Source organism: Homarus americanus, unplaced genomic scaffold, assembly GCF_018991925.1.
Source record: "Homarus americanus isolate GMGI-L3 unplaced genomic scaffold, GMGI_Hamer_2.0 scaffold367, whole genome shotgun sequence".
In the NCBI taxonomy this organism is placed as follows: domain Eukaryota; kingdom Metazoa; phylum Arthropoda; class Malacostraca; order Decapoda; family Nephropidae; genus Homarus; species Homarus americanus.
In genome coordinates this window covers 8,483,610-8,509,403 of record NW_024743709.1, presented here as the reverse complement: position 1 = coordinate 8,509,403, position 25,794 = coordinate 8,483,610, and the positions used below count along the sequence as shown (strand labels likewise).

General features: G+C 48.1%; 1 protein-coding gene across 1 annotated transcript in view; it reads right to left on the bottom strand.

Moving 5' to 3' along the window:
* The window catches only part of LOC121877463, a 149,403-nt gene that overhangs the window by 22,210 nt on the left and 101,399 nt on the right, over nucleotides 1–25,794 (bottom strand). Inside the window, exons 3-6 of the mRNA XM_042383229.1 lie at nucleotides 3,260–3,322; nucleotides 1,338–1,969; nucleotides 763–849; nucleotides 324–562 (exon numbers count right to left, since the gene is read on the bottom strand). Coding sequence (XP_042239163.1) covers nucleotides 324–562; nucleotides 763–849; nucleotides 1,338–1,969; nucleotides 3,260–3,303 — 1,002 coding nt within the window. The 5' untranslated portion in view covers nucleotides 3,304–3,322. The remainder of the gene's footprint in view (nucleotides 1–323; nucleotides 563–762; nucleotides 850–1,337; nucleotides 1,970–3,259; nucleotides 3,323–25,794) is intronic.

The following is a 25,794-nucleotide window of genomic DNA, read 5'->3' as shown; positions in this document are numbered from 1 at the left end:
ACTCTTTTAATGTTAAATATACGGAATATATACTCAAATATACTACAGGCTAATGAATTACTTGTGCGCCAGGTAATTAAATAACCTGTCTGATGTGAAGGGCAAACTGAATTATAAAAACATCAACTGCATTTCTATTTCTATGATATTTTAGACCATATTATCTGTTCATTGTTAATCTAGATAATCTGTTTATGTTTACAGTCATAAAAAACATAATCTACATCACGAGGTCCAATCAACCAACAAGAGCTGTCGTTGGCTGATTTATTAACTGTTGTCTTAGTGTCGTTAAACAGGGTACCAGGCACATTATACACTACCTGGAGATGCGCGACGTGTTGCCTGTGGAAGACGCCGCCAGCCACCAGGAGGGAGAAGCCAGTCACGATACCCGCCACGAACACCGCCTGGGCCGCCCTGAAGCAGTAGTAGTGGCACCTCTCACACCTGGACCCCTCACCCCCGACCACGAACCGCCCGCCGCCCCACCCGCCCGCACCTGCCGGAGGGGACACACAGGGGTGAAGTTTGTCCAGGTGGAGTTTGTTTTGGGTGGCTGCTGAGTACAATATGGAGACTTGTTGCATCATGTACTGTACGTGTGTCATATACCAGCTGAAGCCTCTCTCTCTCTCTCTCTCTCTCTCTCTCTCTCTCTCTCTCTCTCTCTCTTTTCTGTATTTCTATATACATATCTAATAGTCTCTAATTTCTGTATATATCTACACACACACACACACACACACACACGTAACTCACCAGTCTGGGGTATGATGGTAGGAGGGACGCCCCAGCCTCCGCCGCCACTAGTAGACGCCTGGCCACTGGACCCCCCAGCACCGCCTCCTGCAGTAACACAGCACACGTAACACCTCCACAATACCTTATTCTTTCTCTACTGTACAGGTGTTTACAGAGTCCCTTGATGTTTGTGTTTACAGAGTGCCCTCATGTTTGTGTTTGTAGTTCCTTGATGTTTGTGTTTCCATAATCCCTTGTTTGTGCTTACAAAGCTCCTAATGACCCCTGAACCCTTGACATGACCCCTGATCCTCTTCCAAAACCCCTGAACCCATGACATGGCCCCTGATCCCCTTCCATGACCCCTGAACCCATAATATGACCCCTGATCCCCTTCCATGACCCCTGAACCCTTTGATTATATGGCCCCTGAACCCATGACATGGCCCCTGAACCCCTGACATGACCTTAAGCATTAGTATTGCGCTTCACCTTGCACAGGATGTAAGGGGGTGCCCAATACTTTAGCCCCTCGTGGACAATCTAAAAAAAATATCTGTGAATGAACCTTAAGAATGTGGTTGACTACTCACCAGGCGGGAGGTGGTGTATGGGGTGTAGTGCGGGGTGGTGTTGGCCGTACACCCCCTGAGCCAACACCGGGCACGACCCCTCGCCCACCGTGAATACACCCCCGGGCATGCTGGCCACCCCTGGCAGCGTGGGCGTGCTCCACAACATCTGGGGGTCCACCCATGGCTGCTGCAGCGTCCCCGGCACCGAGTGTACCGAGTGGGCGGTCGTGGGCATCGGATGGGCCGCGCTGTGGAGGGAGTGGGCGGTATGGGAGTGAACGACTCCATGCCCGGTGTGGGCGTGTGGGCCGACCTGAGTGGCCCGGGCGGAACTCACCGCTGTGTGGGCGCCGCTGACGCTGTGACTCTGGTGGGCCATATTAAGGCTCGGGTGGGCCACGCTGAGGCTAGGGTGGGCCGCACTGTGGGTGGAGAGGGCCACACTGAGACTGGGGTGGGCCACACTGTGGGCAGGGTGGGACGTGGTAGGCTGGTAGGGGGTAGCATACTGGTGGGCGAGGACATCGTGGACACGGTGGGCGTCAGCGTGGGCACCATGGGCCACCTGCTGCTGTTGCTGCAGCTGTTGTTGTTGATGTTGCCCAGATGAGGTGCTGCTCTCCCCGCCGTCCTCCGCCACCCACGGGTTCCTGTAAACACAAACACAACACACAGCACTGTACTGTTGACCTCTCAGGTAAAACAACATCTGCACCACCACCTGAGAGTGTCTGTATTTATGCTGTACATCCTAACGCGTAGTTATCATCATCATCATCATCATCATCATTATAACAAGACTAACAGACTTCTCTCTCAGTACAACACAACAACACATTTACCGAACAACAGACGTTTTGTTACCAACTTAAGATTAGAAACACCATCTTATTTCACCTGAAGATTAACCATCCTGACACTACCTAGAGGGTTTGGTTAAGTAGGTTATATTGGGCAAGGTTAAGTTAAATTGGATAAGGTTAGGTTATAAGTAGGTTAAGTAAGGTTTGATATGGTTAGGTTAATGTTGGATAAGATTTAGTCAGGTTAGTTTTGGTAAAGATAAATTAAATTAGGTGAGCGGTATGTCAGGTTAAATTAGGTTAGGTTAGCGTTAGGTCAGGTTAAGTTAGGTTAGGTACGGTTAGGTTAGCGTTAGGTTAGGTTAGGTTAGGTTAGGTTAGGTTAGGTCAGGTCAGGTTAAGTTAGGTTAGGTACGGTTAAGTTAGGTTACCATTAGGGTTGGTTAATCTTCAGATAAAATAAACTAAAGGAACGAATCTTCAAAATAATCGTTAACTTTAGCGGTAAAGCGGCACTTCCCACAGCGCTACTTACCTTTTCTCCGCTAAAATATCGACAGCCAGGAGCCTCAAGCACCTCCCGCTATATAAGAGCGATAAGACTCCCCATCTCCCACAATGAGCTGGTCGACCGAGCCACTCAGCCCCCGCCAAGTTTTTCTCCTCACGCCCAGAAATTATGACTTTACTCGCTATGATAACTTGGTGTGAGAGAGAGAGAGAGAGAGAGAGAGAGAGAGAGAGAGAGAGAGAGAGAGAGAGAGAGAGAGAGAGAGAGAGAGAGAGAGAGAGAGAGTATGAAATAAAGAGACATCCATATTATTATAAAAAATAAAGAAAACAAAGGAACAAAGAAAGAAAGAAAGAAAGAAAAGTAGACAAATGAACAAAGAAAAACAAAAGGAAGGAAACAGAAAAAGAAAAGAAAAAATCTATAGAAAACAAAAATAAACTGAAGTAAATGAAAGAAAAAGAAAATTGAGGAAGAAACATGACTTATCATAACTCACCTTATTGACATGACTTACCTCACTCATATGACTCACTTCAAAGACATGACTCACCATAACTCACCTCAATGACATGAATAACCGTAATGATTTCGTTTCCAAGAATGACTCACTTGACATGACTCACCTCAGTGGCGGTTTGAGGCAGGAGCGAGGTGCAGCTGTAGACATGTCACCTCACATCTTCCACCTGCAACAATGACATGACATCAGTGACTCGGAATAAACAAATGACTAACATGACATCAGTGACTCAAACAAATGACTAACACGTAAACAACTCATAATAAACAATATTAACATGAATAATAACACATCAATGGGTAAGTTTATTCACTCTAGGGTAAATATTATTCACTCTGGTAGCTCTAATCATACATTTAAATAACCTAAGACATCGTATACTCTGCACTCTAGCATATAAGAATATCTTGCACTCTGGGACTACAATCTTGAACTCTGACACCCCCTAATACCTTCACTCTAATAACTAATATCATGCACTCTAAAACTTTAATAGCCTTTTACTCTAGTAACTCAAATCTTGCACTCTGACACCGGCAATCATTCACTCTTAGGATTTAAAACAACTTGCACGGCCTAAAAAATGCCATGCACTCTGACACCCGCCATTCACTCTAACACTGATAATCATGTACTCTGACACCCGCCATTCACTCTAACACTGATAATCATGTACTCTGACACCCGCCATTCACTCTACCACTGATAATCATGTACTCTGACACCCCCAAAACCCTTCGACGTCTTGCACTCTACCACCACCTTTCACACTCTCCCTCAGATGGTGGTAATAAAAACACTCCCTTATTTAGCCAGCTGTCCCGTCCGCTCACCTGTGGTTTACCTGCAATTTACCTGAAGTGTATTTACAGGTGTTTTAATTACTCACTGCCACAGGTAGATATTTTCTTTGGTTTACCTGAAGATTAGCTCCTCCATCCCTTCCGTTAATTTCTCCTTGAGATTAACCATTCTAACACTAACCTAACCTAACCATATCCTAACACTAACCTAATCTAACCACATGTTAATCTAACCTAAACATACCCTAACACTAACCTAATCTAATCTAACCACATGCTAACGCTAACCTAACCTAATCTAACCACATGCTAACGTTAAGCTAACCAAACCCAACCAGGTCCCAGAGCTAACTTAACCACAGATAATGACTTAAAATTAAATTAAGTTTGTATACAATGTCGTACGAAATCTGTTTGTCATGTATGCAGAGTGTGGTAAAACACGGCTGTCTAACACGGCAGAATAAAGAGCCGGATGTGTGTGTGTGTGTGTGTGTGTGTGTGTGTGTGTGTGTGTGTGTGTGTGTGTGTGTGGGCAAGTACTTAATTTATTATTTAGTATTTATTATTTGAACAAAATTGGGCAAAGCATTTCTAAAATTCATGAGAGTTGATCAGGTGAGAATAGGGAGGGAGGTGTGTGTGTGTGTGTGTGTGTGTGTGTGTGTGTGTGTGTGTGTGTGTGTGTGTGTGAATATCTAAACAAATTTCCAAAATCAGTAAAATAATTTCTCCACACACACACACACACACACACACACACACACCCCACGAAATCATCTTCCACCAACCAGGCTGAGACGTGGTCATTCTGGGTCACTTTATGCTTCACCCATGGGGAATCGGTCACTTGCTAAGGTGGGGCAGGGGGGAAGGAGGGGCAGATGATGGAAAGGTGTAGGAGGGGAGGGGGGGTAAGGGAAGGGTTGCATGGAGGGAGAGAGAGTGAGAGTGGAAGAGAGATAACAGCTCTGGGAGGGAGAGATAACAGGTAGAGAAGGGAGAAATTTAAGGAGTGGAGGAGGTAGATGGGTAGAAAGGCACGAACTCATCTGCTAAACAACGTCATCTACCGGGGCATAGTAGATAAAAGCCGAGAGTAGATGACCATATTAGCGCTTGAATTCTGTCATCTAAAGGACCTTCCTCAGATAAGAGAGAGTAGTGTGGTTGATGTGGTATATACTACAGGGTGTCCCAGTCCTGCCTTCCCCTATCTGCTCCCTGGAGACACTGCTGTGAGTTGGAGGGAGGGAGGGAGGGAGAGGGAGGGAGGGAGGGGAGGGAGGGGGAGGGAGGAGGGAGGCAGGCAGGGAGGGAGGAGGGAGGAACAGAGCAGGCAGGGAGGGAGGCAGGGACAGTAGTTCTCTGGGACACCTTACATACACTACACGCCTCCACCAAAGCCCAAGGTTGAGACAATACTAACGCTTATAAACTGAAGTGTGTCGGTAAAATATTCATGCTCCTATAAGCCTTCACTAAAGCCCCCGAGTTGAGAAAATATATTTAAAATGACCCCAGTAAGTCCAGAATGCATATTAAGGAACACTAATCCACCTACCTTCTACGAGTACATACTGTATATAAACCTACTAAATATGTTACCTGAAGAGAGAGAGAGAGAGTTACATTGAGATTCTGTCTCCGGAGATGATGATGATGATGATGATGATGATGATGATGATGATGACGATGATTATAATAATAATGTATAAAAAATCTCTCCTACACAAGGCGGAAGCAAACTCCCTCGCCACACTGGGAACTTGGAGAAGCTTGAGTGACAGAGAACAGAATAGAGAAGCCACACCGGCTGACGTTCACTCTGCCAGGGCGAGCTTCTCCTTCTTCCAAGAAAGAGAAAGTCTCTCTCAAAAGTATCTTACTCTTATCCTTGTCAGTGAGTGAAGAAGTTATGAAGTTGTCAAGGAAGTGGCGGCTTTTGTCGAACAAGATAAGTTTTCTGTTCAATGCACAGGGGGAGGCTGGCGGCTGGTGGTGAGGGAGGAGGGGAGGCTGGTGGTGGTGAGGGAGGAGTTGGGGGCTGGTGGTGGTGAGGGAGGAGTTGGGGGCTGGTGGTGGTGAGGGAGGAGTTGGGGGCTGGTGGTGGTACGGGGAGGGAGGTGGGCTGTTGGTGGGGGTAGAAAGGAGGAGGTGGGGCTGGTGGTGAGGTGAGGAGGGAGGGGGCTGTTGTTGGTGAGGAGGGAGTGGGGCTGGTGGTGGTGAGGAGAGAGGAGGTGTTTCTGGGGTGGGGTGAGGTGGAGGGAGGAGGGGCGGCTGGTGGTGGTGAGGGAGGCTGGCGGCTGGTGGTGGGGAGACTGGCAGCGGCTGGTCGGGTGGTGGTGAGGGGGCTGGCGGCTGGGGTGGTGGTGGTGAGGAGGGTTGGCGGCTGGTGATGGGTGGTGGTGACAGGGGCTGGCGGCTGCTGGTGATGGGTGGTGGTGAGGGAGGCTGGCGGCTGAGTGGTGGTGGTGGGGAGGCTGGCGGCTGGTGTGGTGTGGTGTGAGTGAGGAGGCTGGCGGCTGGTGGTGGTGGTGAGGGAGGCTGGCGGCTACAGTGTGGTGGTGGTGAGGGAGGTTTGGCTGAGGTAATCCGTTGGTGGTGACGGAGGCTGGCTGGCTGGTCAGGTGGTGGTGGGGAGGTTGGCAGCTGGTGATGGTGGTGGTGACAGAGGCTGGCGGCTGGTGGGTGAGTGAGTGAGGAGGTTGGCGGCTGGGCAGTGGTGGGTGGTGACCAGGAGGCTGGCAGGCTGGTGGTGAGTGGTGAGAGGGTTGGCAGCTGAGTGATGGTGAGTAGGGGAGGTTGGCAGCTGGTGATGGAGTGGTGGTGGTGAGCGGAGGCTGGCGGCTGGTGGTGTGGTGAGTGAGGGAGGTTGGCGACTGGTGAAGTGGGTGTGGTGGTGACGGAGGCTAGCGGCTGGTGGGTGAGATGGTGGGGAGGTTGGCGGCTGGTGGTGGTGGCAGGTGAAGGTAGGGAGTTAGCGGCTGGTGATGTGGTGGTGGTGAGCAGGCTGGCGGCTGGTGAGTGTGGTGAGGAGGTTGGCGGCTGGAGGTGGTGGTGGTGAGGAGGCTGGCTGGTGATGGTGGTGGTGAGGGAGGCTGGCGGCTGCTGGTGGTGGTGGTAAGAGGAACTAGCGGCGGTGAAGCCACTGCTCATATTTTCATATTGTACTCCAGTATTTTCTTTCATAACTTTCCCGGGAAAATGGTGATATTGTTGTTATTATTACCCTGCCGGAGACTGAGGGCGGTGCACCGTCTGTCTGTCCGCAAACTAACTAAAGAACAGGTTAGCGCAACTTAGCGGATTAGCGCTAAACTTGGCAGGTTTGATCAACATGTGACAAGGTCCACATGATTAACTTTTGGTGAATATCGCGTTAAAACTGAACAAGTGTTGACATGGAAACGGTTCGGGCAATAATAACACTCTGGGGTTTCCGGTGAATAAAGAAAACGTTGACATGAGACAGCCTCCAGCAGTAACTATATTAAATTACAGTATCAGTAACAGCGTCAGTAGTTCAGTATTTACCCTGACGCGGTGATAGAGTGCGATAGGGTGCGATAGGGTGTGATAGAGTGCGATAGAGTGCGATAGGGTGTGTATCCCTTAGCTGATGGTGTATTATTAATGTCATTACTGTTATTAATTATTATCACCAACATTATTTTCACTATAATACAACCATTATTATTTCTGTGCTCACCTGTACGGGCCACACCCAGGAGCCGGTTAATTAGTAGCACACACTGCCCCTCCCTCCAGTACCCAGGTGTATATTATTATACTTACTTAATGTTGTTGGTACTGCCCACCACGCCACCCACCACACCTACCACCACCATGAAACCACACCTACGCCACCACCACACACCACCACCACCATGACACACCACCCTCACCCACCCACCACACCCACCACCACCACAACTCCACCACCATGCCACCACCACACCACCACCACCCATGACAACCACCACCCTCACGCCACCCACCACACCTACCACCACCATGACAACTACCACCCTCACGCCACCCACCACACCCACCACCACCACAACTCCACCACCATGCCACCACCACACCTACCACAATCTCCACTCTACGCCACCCACCACACTCACCACCACCACCACATCTACACACAATCCTACCACCATCACCACGACAACTACCAACCTCACGCCCAACCATCACTACTACCACCACCACGCCAACCACCATCATACCAACCACCACACACCCACCACCACCACCACATCCAACATTACGCCCTCACACAATACAACCCGTATATAATGACGTGTAAATTTTGTCTCCGGGAGAAGAGAGAGGGAGAAAGATGGGAGGAGAGGGGAAGAGAAAGAGGGGGAAAGGAGGGGAGGGAAGGTAAAGGAGAGAAGGGGTGAAGTGGGGAAACGAGAAAGAGAGAGGGAAAAGAAAGAGGAGAGAAGAGAGGGGAGGGGGGAGGGCAGCAGGGAAGGGAGGGGAGGATGGGAGAGGGGAGAAAGATTGGAGGAAGGGGGAGAAAGGGAAGGGGGAGAAACAGTAGAGGGAGAAAGAGGAGAGGGAGTCAGTATCAGCTTCAGGTGTCGCAACAGAGGCTTTGGGGACTGGGAATGGGCGTCAAAACACACACACACACACACACACACACACACACACACACACACACAAAACGTGTTTGCACCTGTACGTTTAGAATTACATATTATCGTAATTACACCTTTCCTGAACGCAGGCGACTATTAAGACGATATTTTCAATATCTGGATGAAATAAATGCACACTACCAACACAGTCACAGGCCATTTTGGGTGTTATAAACTGGTTCTTGTCTTAATTCAGGACTACCAACACAATCACAAACACGCCATACCCTCCCCTGGCTACTTCCCACCAAGTACTACTGAACATTACGCTATACTTTCCTGACTACTTCCTGCCAAATAGCGTCGAACATCGCCCAGCACTGAGACACCCTGGTGATGCCGACCATAAATTGCGCCAAATTGTCCAGCCTGTTTACCGCCACCGTTGGGGACCCGCAGCGGTTGGGAATGGGGAGGGGGGGGCTGGATGGGTAAAAGAATAAGGGGTCGACCGCCCTAGGGGATGGATGAGGGGGAGGAAGGGGCTGGACGGGTAAAAGAACGAGTCTCAAGGGAATGTTTATAATAATAATAATTTATTATTATTACTAATAATAAACGAAATTCAGTTTGGGTTTGCCAGGTAGAGGGACTACAGAGACAATATTTATATCCAGGAAGCTACAAGAGCGTACCATGTTGGAGTGGTCATGGCATCATATGAGGGCTCAAAAACCTCTGTGGGAGTAAATGTTGAGGAAAGTGAGGAATTTGAGGTAAAAGCAGGAGTCCATCAGGAGTCTGTCTTCTAATTATCATGGTGCTGGAGGCAATATCACGGAACTTTAATACTGATCTGCCCTGAGAGTTGGTGTATGCTGATGACTTAGTGCTGATAACAGATAGCAGAGGAATTTAACCCCTTCACTACGGGGACGCCACATTTAATATTTTATTTGGTTAATGCTAGACGATTATATTGAGCCAGAGGCGACCCATACACCAGGGATTAAGAAATGGAAGGATGGAATAGAGGCAAAGGGCCTGAGAGTGAATGTGGTAAAAACAACAATATTGGTGAGTGGTGTGGGTGAGGGACCTGTGGTGAAAGGTGGAAAATGGCCTCGTGCTGTCTGAAAGAAGGGTGTTGGCAACAACTCAATAATGTGTAACGAGCGTGGAAGGTGGGTACACAAGAGGTGCTGTGGAGGAGATGGCAGACTGCAGGATGATGCTGACTCTAAAGTGTTATATATGTGCCCACAGCAAGGCTGGAGAAACTCAACATTGGGAATATGTCCTTGGACTGTGTCGATGAGTTCTGTTACCTGGGTGACATGATCAGTTGCAAGAGTCATAGTTGGCTGGAGGAAGTTTAGGGAGCTGCTGCCTTTATTGACGGCAAGTTGAATTCCTCCGAGTGAGAGGAAAATGTATGCAGCTGATATGAGAGGTGTGTGAGGTTGTATGGTAGCTAAACATGAGCAGTTCAAGAGGATGGCATAAGTAGACTTAATCTAGGTGAAATGAGAATGATGAGGTGGATGTGTTGTGTGACACTATAAGGCAGGAGACCCTGTTCAGAAGACGCAGACCAATTGGGTCAAGAGGTGCACGGGCCTAAGTGAGGAAAGGAGAGCCAGGGGTAGGCCAGGAATGACATGAGAAGAGGTTGTAAGAAATAACATTAGAGTTAGGAACACAGGTAAACGAGGCAAACCCAGACAAGCATGGAAAAATGACGTAAAACGATGAATAATAATAATAATAATAAAGTAAAAATAACAATAATAAAGAAACAACAATAACAACATAAACTATACACCCAACGCCCAATCAGCTGCTAACTTTAGTGCCAATATCCATCAACCAATCAGGTACAACATAAGGGGCGCCAATATCCAATACCCAATCAGCTACTCACATAAGGGTGCCAATATCCATCAGCCAGTGTCACCTCAACTTGTGCTAGGGTAACTTCTCCCAGCTGCTCTGTGTGTAAACTCGTGGGAGAATTGGGAAGTTTACAATGTTGAGGTAAACACGATTATTGGGAAGGTCACCACGAGGGCACAACATCGGGTCTAAACATCATACCGGTAACATCTTTTAAATGACCTTGTAAAACATTGAAAACTATTCTCTACTCTAAGACCTAGACACTATTGATTATAATATTACCTAAACATTGTAAGACTCTCAACTACAGTCAGGACATAACATCGAGTCTAAACATCGTAAACTTCTTATACCACGACTTTGTAAACATTCTAAAACATCCCTCTAGTAACAAATAAACAAATAACTTTTTACTTTAACATAAACATTTTAATATCACAATACAACCTAAACATTGAATGATTCCTAACCTCAACGTCACAATATTAAAACACAGCCAATAAACATCGCAAAATTCCTCAATTACAACCAAAACATCACCAGATTATTCATTAAACATCACCACATCCTCCCTTCAGAACCTAAACATTAGATTATTTTTAACATAACATCACAAAAACACAAGACCAAGTGTAAACATCTTGAAGAAAACAAAAGGGTATTTTAACTATTAACAAGACGTAACAAAGATATACAACACATCACAACATAATACAACACAAAACATAATACAACACATCACAACATAATACAACACATCACAACATAATACAACACATCACAACACAATATAAAACACAACACAACATAAATCAATACATCACAAATATAATACAAACACATCACAAATAATACAAACACACAAAATACAAAAATACAACATGAAAAAAATAACACAAATAAAACAAACATCACAAATATAATACAAACATCACAACATAATACAACACATCACAACATAATACAACACATCACAGCACAATATAAAACACAACACAACATAAATCAAACACAACTCCACAATATAACACAGTGTTTCTTAAAGCCACTGTAAGGAAACCAACACACTTTATACATCATGCAACACACAATAAATTATATACAATGACCCACTTGGAAAGGCCCTAGTTACCCTGAGAGAGAGAGAGAGAGAGAAAAAAAAAAAAAAAAAAAAAAAAAAAAAAAAAAAAAAAAAAAAAAAAAAAGAGAGAGAGAGAGAGAGAGAGAGAGAGAGAGAGAGACTGTTGGGCAAGCTAATATACCCCTTAAGTAAGACTCCAGTAAGGGCCACAATGATAAAAGACAACGACACTAGCAGCGCAGCAAGAACCCTTAAGTAAGAACCAGGAATAATTTTACGTTAGGTTGGGTTAGGTTAGGCTAGGGTTAGGTTAGAAGAATAGTTTAGGTTAGGTTAGGTTAGCTTAGGTTAGGTTAGGTTAGGATTAGGTTCTTGTTGGCTGGCCACAAACCCTCAAGAAACCTATAGGAAAGAGGTTCTGAAAGAAGAACCACCTCAAGCAAGAACCAAAACTGAGGGCCAGCTGACGAGGCCAACAACAACACTAATAGTAGAGAATGAACTGTCAACCCCTCACAGAGGGTGAGGTGGAGGGGTGAAGAGGGGCAGGGGAAGAGGGGGGCAGGGGAAGAGGGGTGGAGGGGGCAGGGGAAGAGGGGTGGAAGAGGTGGAGGGGGCAGGGAAGAGGGTGGAGGGGTGGGAAGAGGGTGAGGGCAGGGAAGAGGGGTAAAGAGGTGGAGGTGAAGGAGGTGAGGGGCAGGGGGAAGAGGTGAGGGGCAGGGAAGAGGGTGGAGGTAGGGAAGAGGGGGAAGAGGGTGAGGAAGAAGGTGGAGGGGCAGGGGAAGAGGGTGGAGGGTGGGGGGAGGGTGGAGGGGGGGAAGAGGGGGGCAGGGGAAGAGGGGTGGAGGGAAGAGGGGGGAAGAGGGAGGGGAAGAGGGGCAGGGAAGAGGTGGAGGGGCAGGGGGGAGGGGTAGGGAAGAGGGTGGAGGGGAAGAGGGGACAGGGGAGGGAAGAGGGCGGAGGGGGCAGGGGAAAGAGGGGGGTGGGGAAGAGGGTGGAGGGGGAAGAGGGGGAGGGGCAGGGAAGAGGGTGGAGGGGCAGGGAAGAGGGGAGGGAAGAGGGGGAGGGGGGAAGAGGGGTGAGGGGCAGGGGAAGAGGGGGGCAGGGGGAAGAGGGGGGGGGAAGAGGGGGAAGAGGGGAAGAGGGGTGAAGAGGGGTGGGGGAAGAGGGGGCAGGGGAAGAGGGGTGAGGGGAAGAGGGGAGGGGAAGAGGGGTGGGAGGGGAAGAGGGTGGAGGGGCAGGGGGTGGCAGGGGAAGAGGGGGGGAGGGGAAGGAAGAGGGGGGGGAAGAGGTGAGGGGCAGGGGAAGAGGGGGCAGGGGAAGAGGGGGTAGGCAAGAGTGGGGGAGGGGGCAGGGGGAGAGGAGGGGAAGAGGTGAGGGGTGAAGAGGGGGGGGAAGAGGGAGGGGTAGGGAAGAGGGGGGGGCAGGGAAGAGGGGTGAGGGGAGAAGAGGGGGGGGTGGGGAGGTGAGGGGAGGGGAAGAGGGGTGGAGGGGCAGGGGAAGAGGTGAGAGGGCAGGGGAAGAGGGGGAGGGGCAGGGGAAGAGGGGGGGAAGAAGGTGGAGGGGCAGGGGAAGAGGGGGAGGGGGAAGAGGGGGGGAAGAGGGTGGAGGGGCAGGGGAAGAGGGGGCAGGGAAGAGGTGGAGGGGTAGGGAAGAGGGGCAGGGAAGAGGGGTGGAGAGGGTGGGGAAGAGGGTGAGGGGCAGGGGAAGAGGTGGAGGGGCAGGGAAGAGGGAGGGGCAGGGAAGAGGGGTGGAGGGGGCAGGGGAAGAGGGTGGGAGGAGAAGAGGGTAGGAAGAGGGGCAGGGGAAGAGGGGCAGGGAAGAGGGTGGGAGGGGAAGAAGAGGTGGAGGGGGGAAGAGGGTGGAGGGGCAGGGGAAGAGGGGTGGAGGGGGGTAGGAAGAGGGAGAGGGCAGGGAAGAGGGTAAAGGGGGAAGGGAAGAGGGGAGGGGCAGGGGAAGAGTGTAAAGGAAGGAGAGGGTGAGAGATGGTAAAAAGAAGGGAGGGGAGGATGAGGGAGAGAATAAAGGGATGGAAGATGGGGAGGATAGAGGGGAGGATAGAGATTGAGGGAGAAGGGAGATTGAGGGAGAGGTGAGAGGGGTGAGGGGTAGTCAAAGAGGCCTGGTGGAGGGTATTTAGAATGGGAAAGGGGGAGAGTAATGGGTGAGAGGGGGAAGAAGAAATGGAGGATTACCGGGAGAGAAGGGACACTGATGAGAGGAGGAGGAGGAGGAGGAAGGGAGTGGAAGGAGGACGAGAAGGAAGAAAAGAGAGTGGTGCAAGAGATGGAGAAAGAAGGAGCAGTGGAAGAAGAGGAAAGAAGGAAAATTAAAGGGAGAGGGGAGGAGGAGGGGAAGAGGAAGAGGAGGAGTGTAGAAGAGGAGGAGGAGGAGGAAGAGGAGGAGGAGGAGACTGAATACAAATGAGAGAATGACAGCACTGGATAAGTCTTAATGTGAGAGAGGGTACCCAGAGGAGGCATAATGAGGGGAGAGGAGGGAAGAGAAGAAAGGAGGAGACAGAGAGGGGAGGGAGAGGAGGAGGAGGAGGAGGAGGAGGAGGAGGAGGAGGAGGAGGAGGAGGAGGAGGAGGAGGAGGAGTGAGGTGAGAGGGAGGTGGTGAGAGGAGGAGGAGAGAATGGGTGACGGAGGTAAGGAAAAGAGAGACAGTGGATGGAGGGAAAAGGGAGGAAGAATGAGAGCAAAATGGATGAGAGAGGGAGAAGCTAGGAGGAAAAGGGGAACGAGGGGAGAGAGTAAAATGAGGGGAAAAAGTGGAAATGAAGTAAGGAAAAGACAAGAAGAGGAAGTGGGAATGTAAGGGGAGAGAGATATGGAGGAGAAACAGGGAATGGAGGGAGAATAAAGAGGGAAATGAGAAAAAGTGAGGGAGACTTATACCTCTCCCTGTGGTTATCGTGCAAAACCTCCCCGGTGTCCCTCACCCGCCCCTTATCCCACCTACTGTCTCCCCACCTCACCCCTCCCTCCGCCTTATGTCCCCCACCTCTCCCCTCATGTCTCCCCCTCACCCTCCCTCCCTCCCATGTCTCCTCACCTCCCCCCGCCCTCATGTCTTCCTCACCTCCTATGTCTCACCTCCCTCCCGCCTATGTCTCACCTCCCTCCCGCCTTATGTCTCCCTCACTGCATCCCATCTCAGCCCCCTTCCCCTAATCTCTGCTCTAATACCCCAAACGACTTTTTCCTCACTCACAAGCAAACTTGTTTCTTCCCCTTTCTCACCCCATCCCAATGTCTCATCCCATCTCCCTCAGCTTCCCCTTACGGTCACCACCACACTCCACTGTTGTCTTGCCCAAGATGATAACGACAACAAATATATAATACACAACCAGAGTTTATGGACCAAAACACCAGTACACGACCCTAGTTAATGGACCAAAACACCAGCACACGACCTAAGTTAGACCAAAACACCAGTACACGACCCTGGCTTATGGACCAAAACACCAGTACACGACCCTAGTTAATGGACCAAAACACCAGTACACGACCCTAGTTAATGGACCAAAACACCAGTACACGACCCTGGTTTATGGACCAAAACACTAGTACACGACCCTAGTTTATTGACCAAAACACCACTACACAACCAGAGTTTATGGACCAAAACACCAGTACACAACCCTAGTTTATTGACCAAAACACCAGTACATAACCCGACACTTGTTGCCGTGGTATGGATCAACCTCCCTCCTCCTACGGTGACCTGACGACGGGAGGTAATTCAGCCCAAGGACTCACTGGCTGGTCTGGGTTATAAAGACCTTGGACAAATATTCCTTCATGGGTGAATAACATCAAGAAGTTTAAATCAAGAACGATGGAAATTATGCTTCCCACGAACTATATTGTCTCCCCTCACCTCCCCTAGTCTCCCCTCACCTCATTCTCTCCCCATGTGTCCCCTTCTTCACCCCCCCAAACCCAAGAACCTAATCGTGAATCAAGAACCTTACTGTGAACTGGTCCAACGCCTCAAGAACCTCACACCCACACACACACACACACACACACACACACACACACACACACACACACACACACACACACACACACACACACACACACACACACACACACACACACACACACACACACACACACACACACACACACACACACACACACACACACACACACACACACACACACACACACACACACACACACACACACACACACACACACACACACACACACACACACACACACACCCACACACACACACACACACACACACACACACCGTCTGTCAGCTCTCCTCCACCTCATTATCAACTCATCAGCTGACAGCGACGATGAAGACGACGAGGACGCCCACTCATCAGCAGCTGACAAACGACGTTCCATCAACACCCACTCAGACCCAACCAAAGACTTGCTAAATTATCTCAGTAATTTGGCTCAAGAACAAATAACAACAAAGTGTGTGTGTGTGTGTGGACGGACTCGAGTCATTATTTGTATTAAAAACTTCTTTCAATTATGAGTATGGAAGGAGTTTAGTTCTTGTGGTAATTACACGCGTACCGAAACAAAAGCCAGGAGACGTTATTTGAATCTTCCGCGTTTTTTTTTTGTGTCTTCGTCAATCATCAAAAGACAATCGCGGTGAGGAAAAAACAAGCTTCTACCTTCATGATAATTATGAATTTTTTTTTAAATTTCTCTGGTGTTGAAGTATCTAAGTAACCAACAACAAAATTATATTAATCTATAAATAGCTCGAATACATACCCTAACCCCCCCAAAAAGAAAAGATTTAAAACAAGATTGGGATTATACGATTATTCACTCATGTTTGGTTAGGTTAGTGAAGTAAATTGGGGTGCATAAACTTCGGGTGGTCCCAAGATTTACAGTTGATTTTCGCCTTGTTATGATGTAATCTTTCCATATTGTAGCCAGTGAGCGTTGTTGCTATATCTCTGCTCTTGTATATAAGTTATGACACTGCAGATTCCCACAATGAGGAGGAATCCACGTCGTAAATCATTTAAGATGTTGAACTTGTCACTCGAGTCACCATTATCTCAAGGGGTCACTACACTAAAACCATTTTCTCAAGGGGTCAGTGCACTTAAACCATTATCTCAAGGGGTCACTACACTAAAACCATTATCTCAAGGGGTCACTAAAACCACTTTCTCCAGGAGTCGGTAAACTAACACCATTTTCTCCGGGGAGGAGGGGGCGTTGAGGGGGAAGAGGGGGGGTTTGAGGGGGGGTTGAGGGGTTGAGGGAGGTTTGAGGGGAGGGGGGTTGAGGAGGGGCATCATTGTAGTGTCACGTGTGGACGGCAAGATAGAGAGTTATGTGTTGAGTAAATGACCCGCGTTGAAACCCTCTTGCGGTGAGTGAGTTCATGTTACAAGACGATCTTAACTGTTACTTGTTGTTTGTGTTGTGGAGTTGCTTGTGTGGTGGTGTTACTTGTTGTTTGTGTGATGTTACTTGTTGCTTGTGTGTGGTGTTACTTGTTGCTTGTGTGGTGGTGTTACTTGTTGCTTGTGTGGTGGTGCTGTTTCTTGAGCTTGTGTATGGGGATGTTCCTTGCTAATTCTGTGCGCTACTGTTACTTGTGTGTACTGTACTACTATTACCTGTTCCTCCTGTGTACACCATCATCATATTTTCCTGCTACTGCCAATACTTTCTTTATCACTTCCCAGATTCCTAAAAATATCTAAACCTATTGACCCTATGGCAGGTTCCTTCTGGTACTTGAGAGACGACAGGGTGAAACTTTCTTTTTTGGGGGGAAATAAGGGAAAGTGATCTGGATTTTTCTTATTAATCCTTATTTTTTTAAAGATAAGGAAAGTGGTAAAAATTTCACACCATCGTAAGGACTATTTCCTTTAAAGAAAATTTAAGTCATAATACTTTTTTTAACAATGCGATTTATTTCCCGAAAGTATATATAAAAAACCCATTGATTTTCCCCGATTAAAAGTCAGTTTCCAAAAATAAAATAAAGAAAATATTAAAATTATACATATTTTTGTCTTCAAGAAAATCATTGCGCATACAAAATTTGTCCACACACACACACACACACACACACACACACACACACACACACACACACACACACACAAAATCTAATCACATCATATTCTTCGCGTCTTTTCATTCTCATAATCAAAGACCTTTACATTTTTCTTAGTCTTCTTTTTCAACATAATCCCTCCAGTATTCTCTCTTTTTAATATACACTCGACTCTGATCCTGTGAACTCATCGTATAGAGAAAGTATGAGAATATATATGTATGTGTATTTCCTATATTATATGGTTAGGTTAGGTTAGGGTAGGGTAGGTAATGTTGTGTTAGGTTAAGTTAGGATAGGTTACAGTAGGGGAAGGTAGGTAATGTTATGTTAGGTTACAGTAGGGTAGGGTAGGTAATGTTAAGTTAGGTTACAGTAGGGTAAGGTAGGTAATGTTATGTTAGGTTAGGTTAGGTTACATAACTTCTGCCACCACAACACGTGGTATCTTGCACTTTCCACCTCAATGACCTTGCTTGTACAATACTAGAGACACTCAAGTATACTCACTGTGTACACTATATGATACACAAACCCCTTCATGTGTACATTATGGTGGCCATCTATCATGAGCCAACCACCATCACCATCCATCACCACCATTATCCACACCACTACTCCACTAACACTATCACCACACTCTCCCATCACACCCACCATCACCACACCTCTATCACCATTCCCCCACTACAACTCCACACTATCATCACCACTCGACCACCATCACTCTCTCATCACACCCACCATCATCTACATCACTCCCCATCACCACCACCACACCACAACCACTCACCATCATCATTCCCCCAGTCCCATCACTACCACTCCACCAACATCACCCACCAACACCACCCACCATCATCACTACCGCTTCACCAACATCACCCCACCATTCCCCACCACCTACTAACCCCACTACACCACCCACCAAAGCTACCACACACCACTACCACCACCAGCTACTAACCCCACCAGCTACCCCCACCACACTTCCCACCAGCTACTAACCACCAGCTACCACCCACCACCACCACTTCACTAGCTACCCCCACCACCACCAGTGCGCCTGATGACCTCAAGCCCCGACACAAAACATTTAATTAATGCACATCCCAGACGATCTCCACTCACCCCTCACCCATCTACTCCCCTGTTCTGACTCTACTCCTCCCTCCTTCTATTCCTCCCTTTCTTCCTCCCCTTCCCTATTCTCCTGTCTTCTATTCCATCCTCCATCCACCGCTTCGACACACACACACACACACACACACACACACACACACACACACACACACACACACACACACACACACACACACACACCGGAGAAAGGACTCAGTCATCACCCACCACCACTTCATGCCCTCACTTTCTCACTTTCACGCCCACTCACCTCTTTATCACCTGCACTTTCGCTTCACCTTTTAAAGATTTTGCAGCGTCATCTCCTCGCTTAGTGCTCTGTGTGTGTGTGTGTGTGTGTGTGTGTGTGTGTGTGTGTGTCACACGGTACACACACACACACACTTAATGCAAATAGAATAACACAACTAAACATTATACACTTCAAGAAATATTTGTACATAAGTCACCACCACTCACAATCAGTCATCACCACTCACAATCAGTCACCATCACAGTCACTACCACCATTCACCATCACTTAACAATCACCACCACTCAAAATCAGTGATTGTACACACACATATCTGCCTTCTTATATATCTATATATCTCTATGTCTGTTGTTGCCTGCCTGTCTATCTATCTATCTGTCTGTCTGTCTGTCTGTCTGTCTGTCTCTGTCTAACTGAATCTCCGTCTGCCTGTCTCTCACGCTCAGTAAAAATATTGTACACATTTAATGGTCTGTTGAACGGTTTATAACAGTATATAAGGTGAAATAACAGGTGTATCTACTGTTAGCAAACCGCATAACACAACAGTAACACAGTTCTTCCCTTATATAAACGGTAAAACATTAAAACGACGATTACCTAAACAATTAAACGGTATATCATTATTTGTAACAATGATACAAACAAATAAACAAGCAATACAAACAATCAATCAACCATACAAACAATATCCAAAACAATCAACCAAACAAATAAATATCAACAATCATCACAATCTAATAAAAATAAACACTAACAAAAAACAAACAAGTAAACAATCAATGCAAACAACGACAATCAACCAAACAAGAAGCGTAAACAAATATCACAATGTATTTTAAAGAAAACTACACAGACAAACAAACACTGCAGTAATCTCAACAAGAACACTAGATCTCACAGGCAGGGGAATAAAAAGGCACAAAACACAACTGAATGACAAACACACAATAGAAGAGAGGAGGAGGAGGAATATAGGAGGATGGTGGGAGGAGGAGGAATATAGGGAGATGGGGAGGAGGAGGAATATAGGAGGATGGTGGGAGGAGGAGGAATATAGGAGGATGGTGGGGGAGGAGGAAGAGAGGATGGTGGGGGAGGAGGAATAGGGGATGGTGGGAGGAGGAGGAATATAGGAGGATGGTGGGAGGAGGAGGAATATAGGAGGATGGGGGAGGAGGAGGGAATAGGAGGATGTGGGAGGAGGAATATAGGAGGATGGTGGGGGAGGAGGAGAGGGAGGTGGGGAGAGGAATAGGAGGATGGTGGGGGGAGGAGGAATGTAGGAGGATGGTGGGAGGAGGAGGAATATAGGAGGATGGTGGGAGGAGGAGGAGTATAGGAGGATGGGAGGAGGAGGAGAGGAGGAGGAGGAGGAATATAGGATGGGGGGAGGAGGGAGGATGGTGGGGGGGAGGAGGAATATAGGAGGATGGTGGGGAGGAGGAGGAGTATAGAGGATGGTGGGAGGAGGAGGAGTATAGGAGGATGGTGGGGAGGAGGAGGAGAGGAGATGGTGGGGAGAGGAGGAATATAGGAGGATGCTGGGAGGAGGAGGAATATAGGAGGATGGTGGGGAGGAGGAATATAGGGAGGATGGTGGGAGGAGGAGGAATATAGGGAGGATGGTGGGGAGGAGGAGGAATATAGGAGGATGCTGGGAGGAGGAGGAATATAGGAGGATGTGGGGGAGGAGGAATATAGGGAGGATGGTGGGGAGGAGGAGGAATAGGGAGGATGGTGGGAGGAGGAGAGGAATATAGGAGGATGCTGGGAGGAGGAGGAATATGGGAGGATGCTGGGGGGAGGAGGAATATAGGAGGATGGTGGGGGGAGGAGGAATATAGGGAGGATGCAGGGGGGAGGAGGAATATAGGAGGTGGTGGGGGGAGGAGGAATATAGGAGGATGGTGGGAGGAGGAGGAAGAGGGGAGGATGGGGGAGGAGGAGGAATAGGAGGATGCTGGGAGAGGAGGAAAGGGAGGATGGGAGGGGAGGAGGGAATATAGGAGGAAGGGTGGGAGGGAGGAGGAATATAGGAGGATGGTGGGAGGAGGAGGAAAAGGGATGGGGGAGGAGGAAGGAGGGAGGAGGAGGAATATAGGGAGGATGCTGGGAGGAGGAGGAATAGAGGATGGGGGAGGAGGGAGGAATGTAGGAGGATGTGGGAGGAGGAGATGAGGGAGGAGGATGTGGGAGGAGGGAGGGAGGATGGTGGGAGGAGGAGGAATATAGGGAGGATGCTGGGAGGAGGAGGAATATAGGAGGATGGTGGGGAGGAGGAGGAATAGGAGAGGGGGAGGAGGAAAGGAGGATGGTGGGAGGAGGAAAAGAGATGCTGGGAGGAGGAATATAGGAGGATGGTGGGGGGAGGAGGAAATAGGATGGTGGGAGGAGGAGGAATATAGAGGATGGTGGGGGGAGAGGGAATATAGGAGGATGGTGGGGAGGAGGAATATAGGGAGGATGGTGGGGAGGAGGAATATAGGTGGGAAGTGTGGGAGGAGGAGGAATATAGGGAGGATGGTGGGGAGGGAGGTAGGAGGATGGTGGGGAGGAGGAATAGGAGGATGGGGGAGGAGGAGGAATATAGGAGGATGCTGGGAGGAGGAGGAATATAGAGGATGGGGGAGGAGGAGGAATAGAGGATGGTGGAGGAGGGAATATAGGAGGATGGTGGGAGGGAGGAGGAATATAGGAGGATGGTGGGAGGAGGGAGGAATATAGGAAGATGCTGGGAGGAGGAGGGAGGGAGGAGGAGGAGGGAGGGGGAGGAGGAGAGGAGGAGGAATATAGGGAGGATGTGGGAGGAGGAGGAAGATAGGAGGATGGTGGGAGGAGGAGGAAGGAGGGAGGATGCTGGGGAGGAGGATATAGGAGGATGTGGGGAGGAGGAGGAATATAGAGGATGGTGGAGAGGAGGAAAAGGGAAGCTGGGAGGAGGGAGGAGAGGAGAGGAGGAGGAGGAGAGGAGAGGAAGCAGGAGGATGGTGGGGAGGAGGAGGAATATAGGAGGATGGTGGGGAGGGGAGGAGGAGGAGGAAATAGGAGGAGGGAGGAGGAGGAATATAGAGGATGGTGGGGAGGAGGAGGAATATAGGAGGATGGGGAGGAGGAGGAGGGAGGGAGGGAGACATGGGAGAGGAGGAAGGTAGGAGGATGTGGGAGGAGGAGGAAAGGAGAGATGAGGAGGAGGAGGAGGAGGAGGAGGAGGAGGAGGAGGAGGAGGAGGGAGGAGGAGAGGAGGAGGAATATAGGGAGGATGCTGGGAGGAGGAATATAGGAGGATGCTGGGAGAGGAGGAATATAGGGGAATGGGGAGGAGGAGGAATATAGGAGGATGCTGGAGAAGAGAAAAGAAGAGTAGGAGGAAGATTACAGTGCCGGGGGGGGGAGGAAAAAAGGAGACGAGGAAGAAGGAAAGGGAAAATAAAGAGGAAAAGAAACAATAAACCAGAAGGAGAAGAGAAGGAAAGAGGGAGGAGGAGGGAGGAGGAGGGGAGGAGGAGGAGGAGGAGGAGGAGGAGGAGGAGGAGGAGGAGGAGGAGGAGGAGGCAAGCACAGGAAATGGTAAGGTTGGGGAGGGAGGAATGAGGGAGGGAGAGAGATATGAAGAGAGGAAATGGTGGCAGAGATGAAATTGAATTAACGAGTTGATGCGGCGAGAGGCTGGTGGGAAGGGGGGGGGGAGAAGAGAGGGAGGGGAGATGGAGGTAGGGGGAGGGAGATGGGAGGAGGAGGGAGATGGGAGGGGAGAAAAGGGTGAAGAAAGGGAAAAGGGAGGGTGTGAAGGGGAGGGGAGGAGGGAGAGAGAGGAAGAAGGGAAAAGGAGAGAGGGAAGAAGGAGGAGGAAGAGAGGTGAGAAGGAGAAGGAAGGAGCAAAGGGGAGAAGACAGCAAGAGAAAGAATAAGGAGAAAATAAATTAACACAAAGAAAGAGAGAGAGAGAGAGAGAGAGAGAGAGAGAGACCCTCCATAAGTGCTGTCAGTGAGAGCGGAAAAGAAGAGGAGGAGAAGAGGAGGGGAGGAAGAAGAGGAGAGGAGGAGGGGAAGAGGGGAGGAGGAAGAGGAGGGGGAGGGGTGGAGGAGGAAATGAGAGCGTGATTGAGGGTCTGAGAAACAACTTAAAAAGAAAATTGTATTCACACCAGCAGTAATGACGTCATGGGGGGAGGCGGCCCCTCTCCTACACTACCGTAGAACCACCGCCAACACGAGCAATCACCACCGCCAACACGAGCAATCACCACCGCCAACACGAGCAATCACCACCGCCAACACGAGCAATCACCACCGCCAACACGAGCAATCAACACCGCCATCACGAGCAATCAACACCGCCAGCACGAGCAATCATTTACGCCTGCGTTGGATTGGGAGCATTTGCCTATGTTGACGCAAGTATGAAACCCTTTATCTAACCCTAGCGTGACTATTATTATTATTATTATTATTATTATTATTAGTAGTAGTAGTAGTAGTAGTAGTAGTAGTAGTAGTAGTAGTATGACCGTTGTTATTTTCATCAGTATCATTATTATTATACACAAACACCCCAAAATATACACGATAATTTACCTCGGTTAAATAAAAGTCCCATTGCAATTTCGACGCCATTTTGGAAACTATTTTAGAACTGTAAATAGAGTCAACCTTTTCTATCGCCTCTGAGTTAAGGAGGAAAAAAAAAATAACGTTAGAGCCTTTGGGAATAAGAGTCCCGGACACCATTGAAAGAGAGAGGGGTGTGGTGGTGGACTCCGAGGTATAGGTACTTATTTTCCAAGCCTGAATCACCTTGCTATCTCTTCCAATTTGGCCTGACTTACCGAGCCAATTAGTCACCATAATTAATTTGTACTATTCGCTGAATACGCCCAAATTAATCAACCGCAGCCATAATCCTAAATTAGTCCCGGCGTGAAGCCCAACAGCGGCCACAGTTAATTGAAACACACGGGACATATTTTCCAGCTTCCTGTCCAACTGTTGATATGACACTTTTGGCTAGAGAGAGAGAGAGAGAGAGATAACTTAAGCACCATATAAAACAATGATCTAATAAAGTCTCAATAGAGTCTCCTTACTAACTAAATAAATGTAGTCTAAGTGCAATTGTGTTTCACCTTACGTCAGCCAGTTAGACACCTATCAACACCTTCAGAATCTAGACCCTGGTAGCCAAGAGTTTCCCTACGTCATCAGGTTCACGTGTTGCCCCCTGAATTGTTACCTGTGTACAGTACTTTTGCTAATTAATTACCTGCTGGTGAGTGGAAGGGGCTTACACGCTTTTACCTTCTTTCATAATAATAAAATCAACAACAGTAAGAATAATAATAATAATAATAATAATAATAATAATAATAATAATAATAATAATAATAATAAACTCCTCCCGAGATCCACATTACCCGGCATCTTGTAATAGAGGTTTGTAAATACGGAGATGACGTCAGTGTTGGCCAGAACTTATGAAACAACTCACCAACAACCATTCGTAAACATAAACAGGACTTCTGACGTGGCATCCAGTGATTCTTGTAGTTCTGTCCAAGTTTTCAGGGGTCCAGATGCACAATACTGAACATTGTGTATTTCTGACCACGCTAACGCGATGCAGAGACCCCGCCGGACCCCCCTGCCCCCTGAGACTCACGGATCCCCGGACCCCCTGAGACCCAAGGACCCCCAAAGACCCCCGGACCCCCCATGACCCCCCCACCCACGGGAAACAATACAATTTAGTGTTGGTAAATATGATGCCAGGAATTTTATTTTGGGCCAAGGCAGCAGCTAGTTTATTGTGCAACCATACATATCCTGTGAGCTGTAGCGCAAAAACCAGAGGTTACAAAGGCTCTCTGTCAGGCCCAAGAGGTCAGGTTACTGTCATCTAGTGGTCTATGGAAGTTAATTTAGCTCACAGAAATGGAGTCTTCACACAATGACTTCCCCACGACCTTACTACAAAATGTGGATACAGTCTTAACCTATCCAACTATCTAACCATCGGCTGTAATATGCTGTATTCTTGGAGCTGTCCCTAAAAGGCTCGGTCGGTCGGTCACACACACACACACACACACACACACACACACACACACAAGGGTCATACTACCAGAGGGACTTATATCCTAACCTTAGTCTAGCAGTTACAAAATCTTGACAAAAATTTCTCACAAACAAACTTCTAAGTGTTGATGGATTAATATAAATATTATCCTTATAATGAACTTAAAAGACCTTAAATGTTGAGGCGTAGTGACAACATTATAGTGTCAACATACAACATCTTGTAATCTTGTGATGTTGTTTACTTAGCTCCACATACATGTTTGACTTGATACATCTCATCATGGTAAACAATGGGTTGACTGGTGTATGTTTGTGTTTATTTACTGTGAATACATGACAGTTTTCTACCTCCTATCTTGAGGCAAACAACCTAATCTAACCTAAACTAACCAAACCTAACATAAGCACACCTAATCTAAACTAACCTAACCTGACCTGAACTAACCAAACCTAACATAAGCACACCTAATCTAAACTAACCTAACCTGACCTGACCTAACCAAAACAAACATAACCAAACCTAAACCAACCAGACCTAACCTAAAATAACATAAGCACTAATCTGCCTAGCTTCTTCCTAACCTAACCTAATCTAACCTAAACTAACCAAACCTAACATAAGCACACCTAATCTAAACTAACCTAACCTGACCTGACCTAACCAAAACAAACATAACCAAACCTAAACCAACCAGACCTAACCT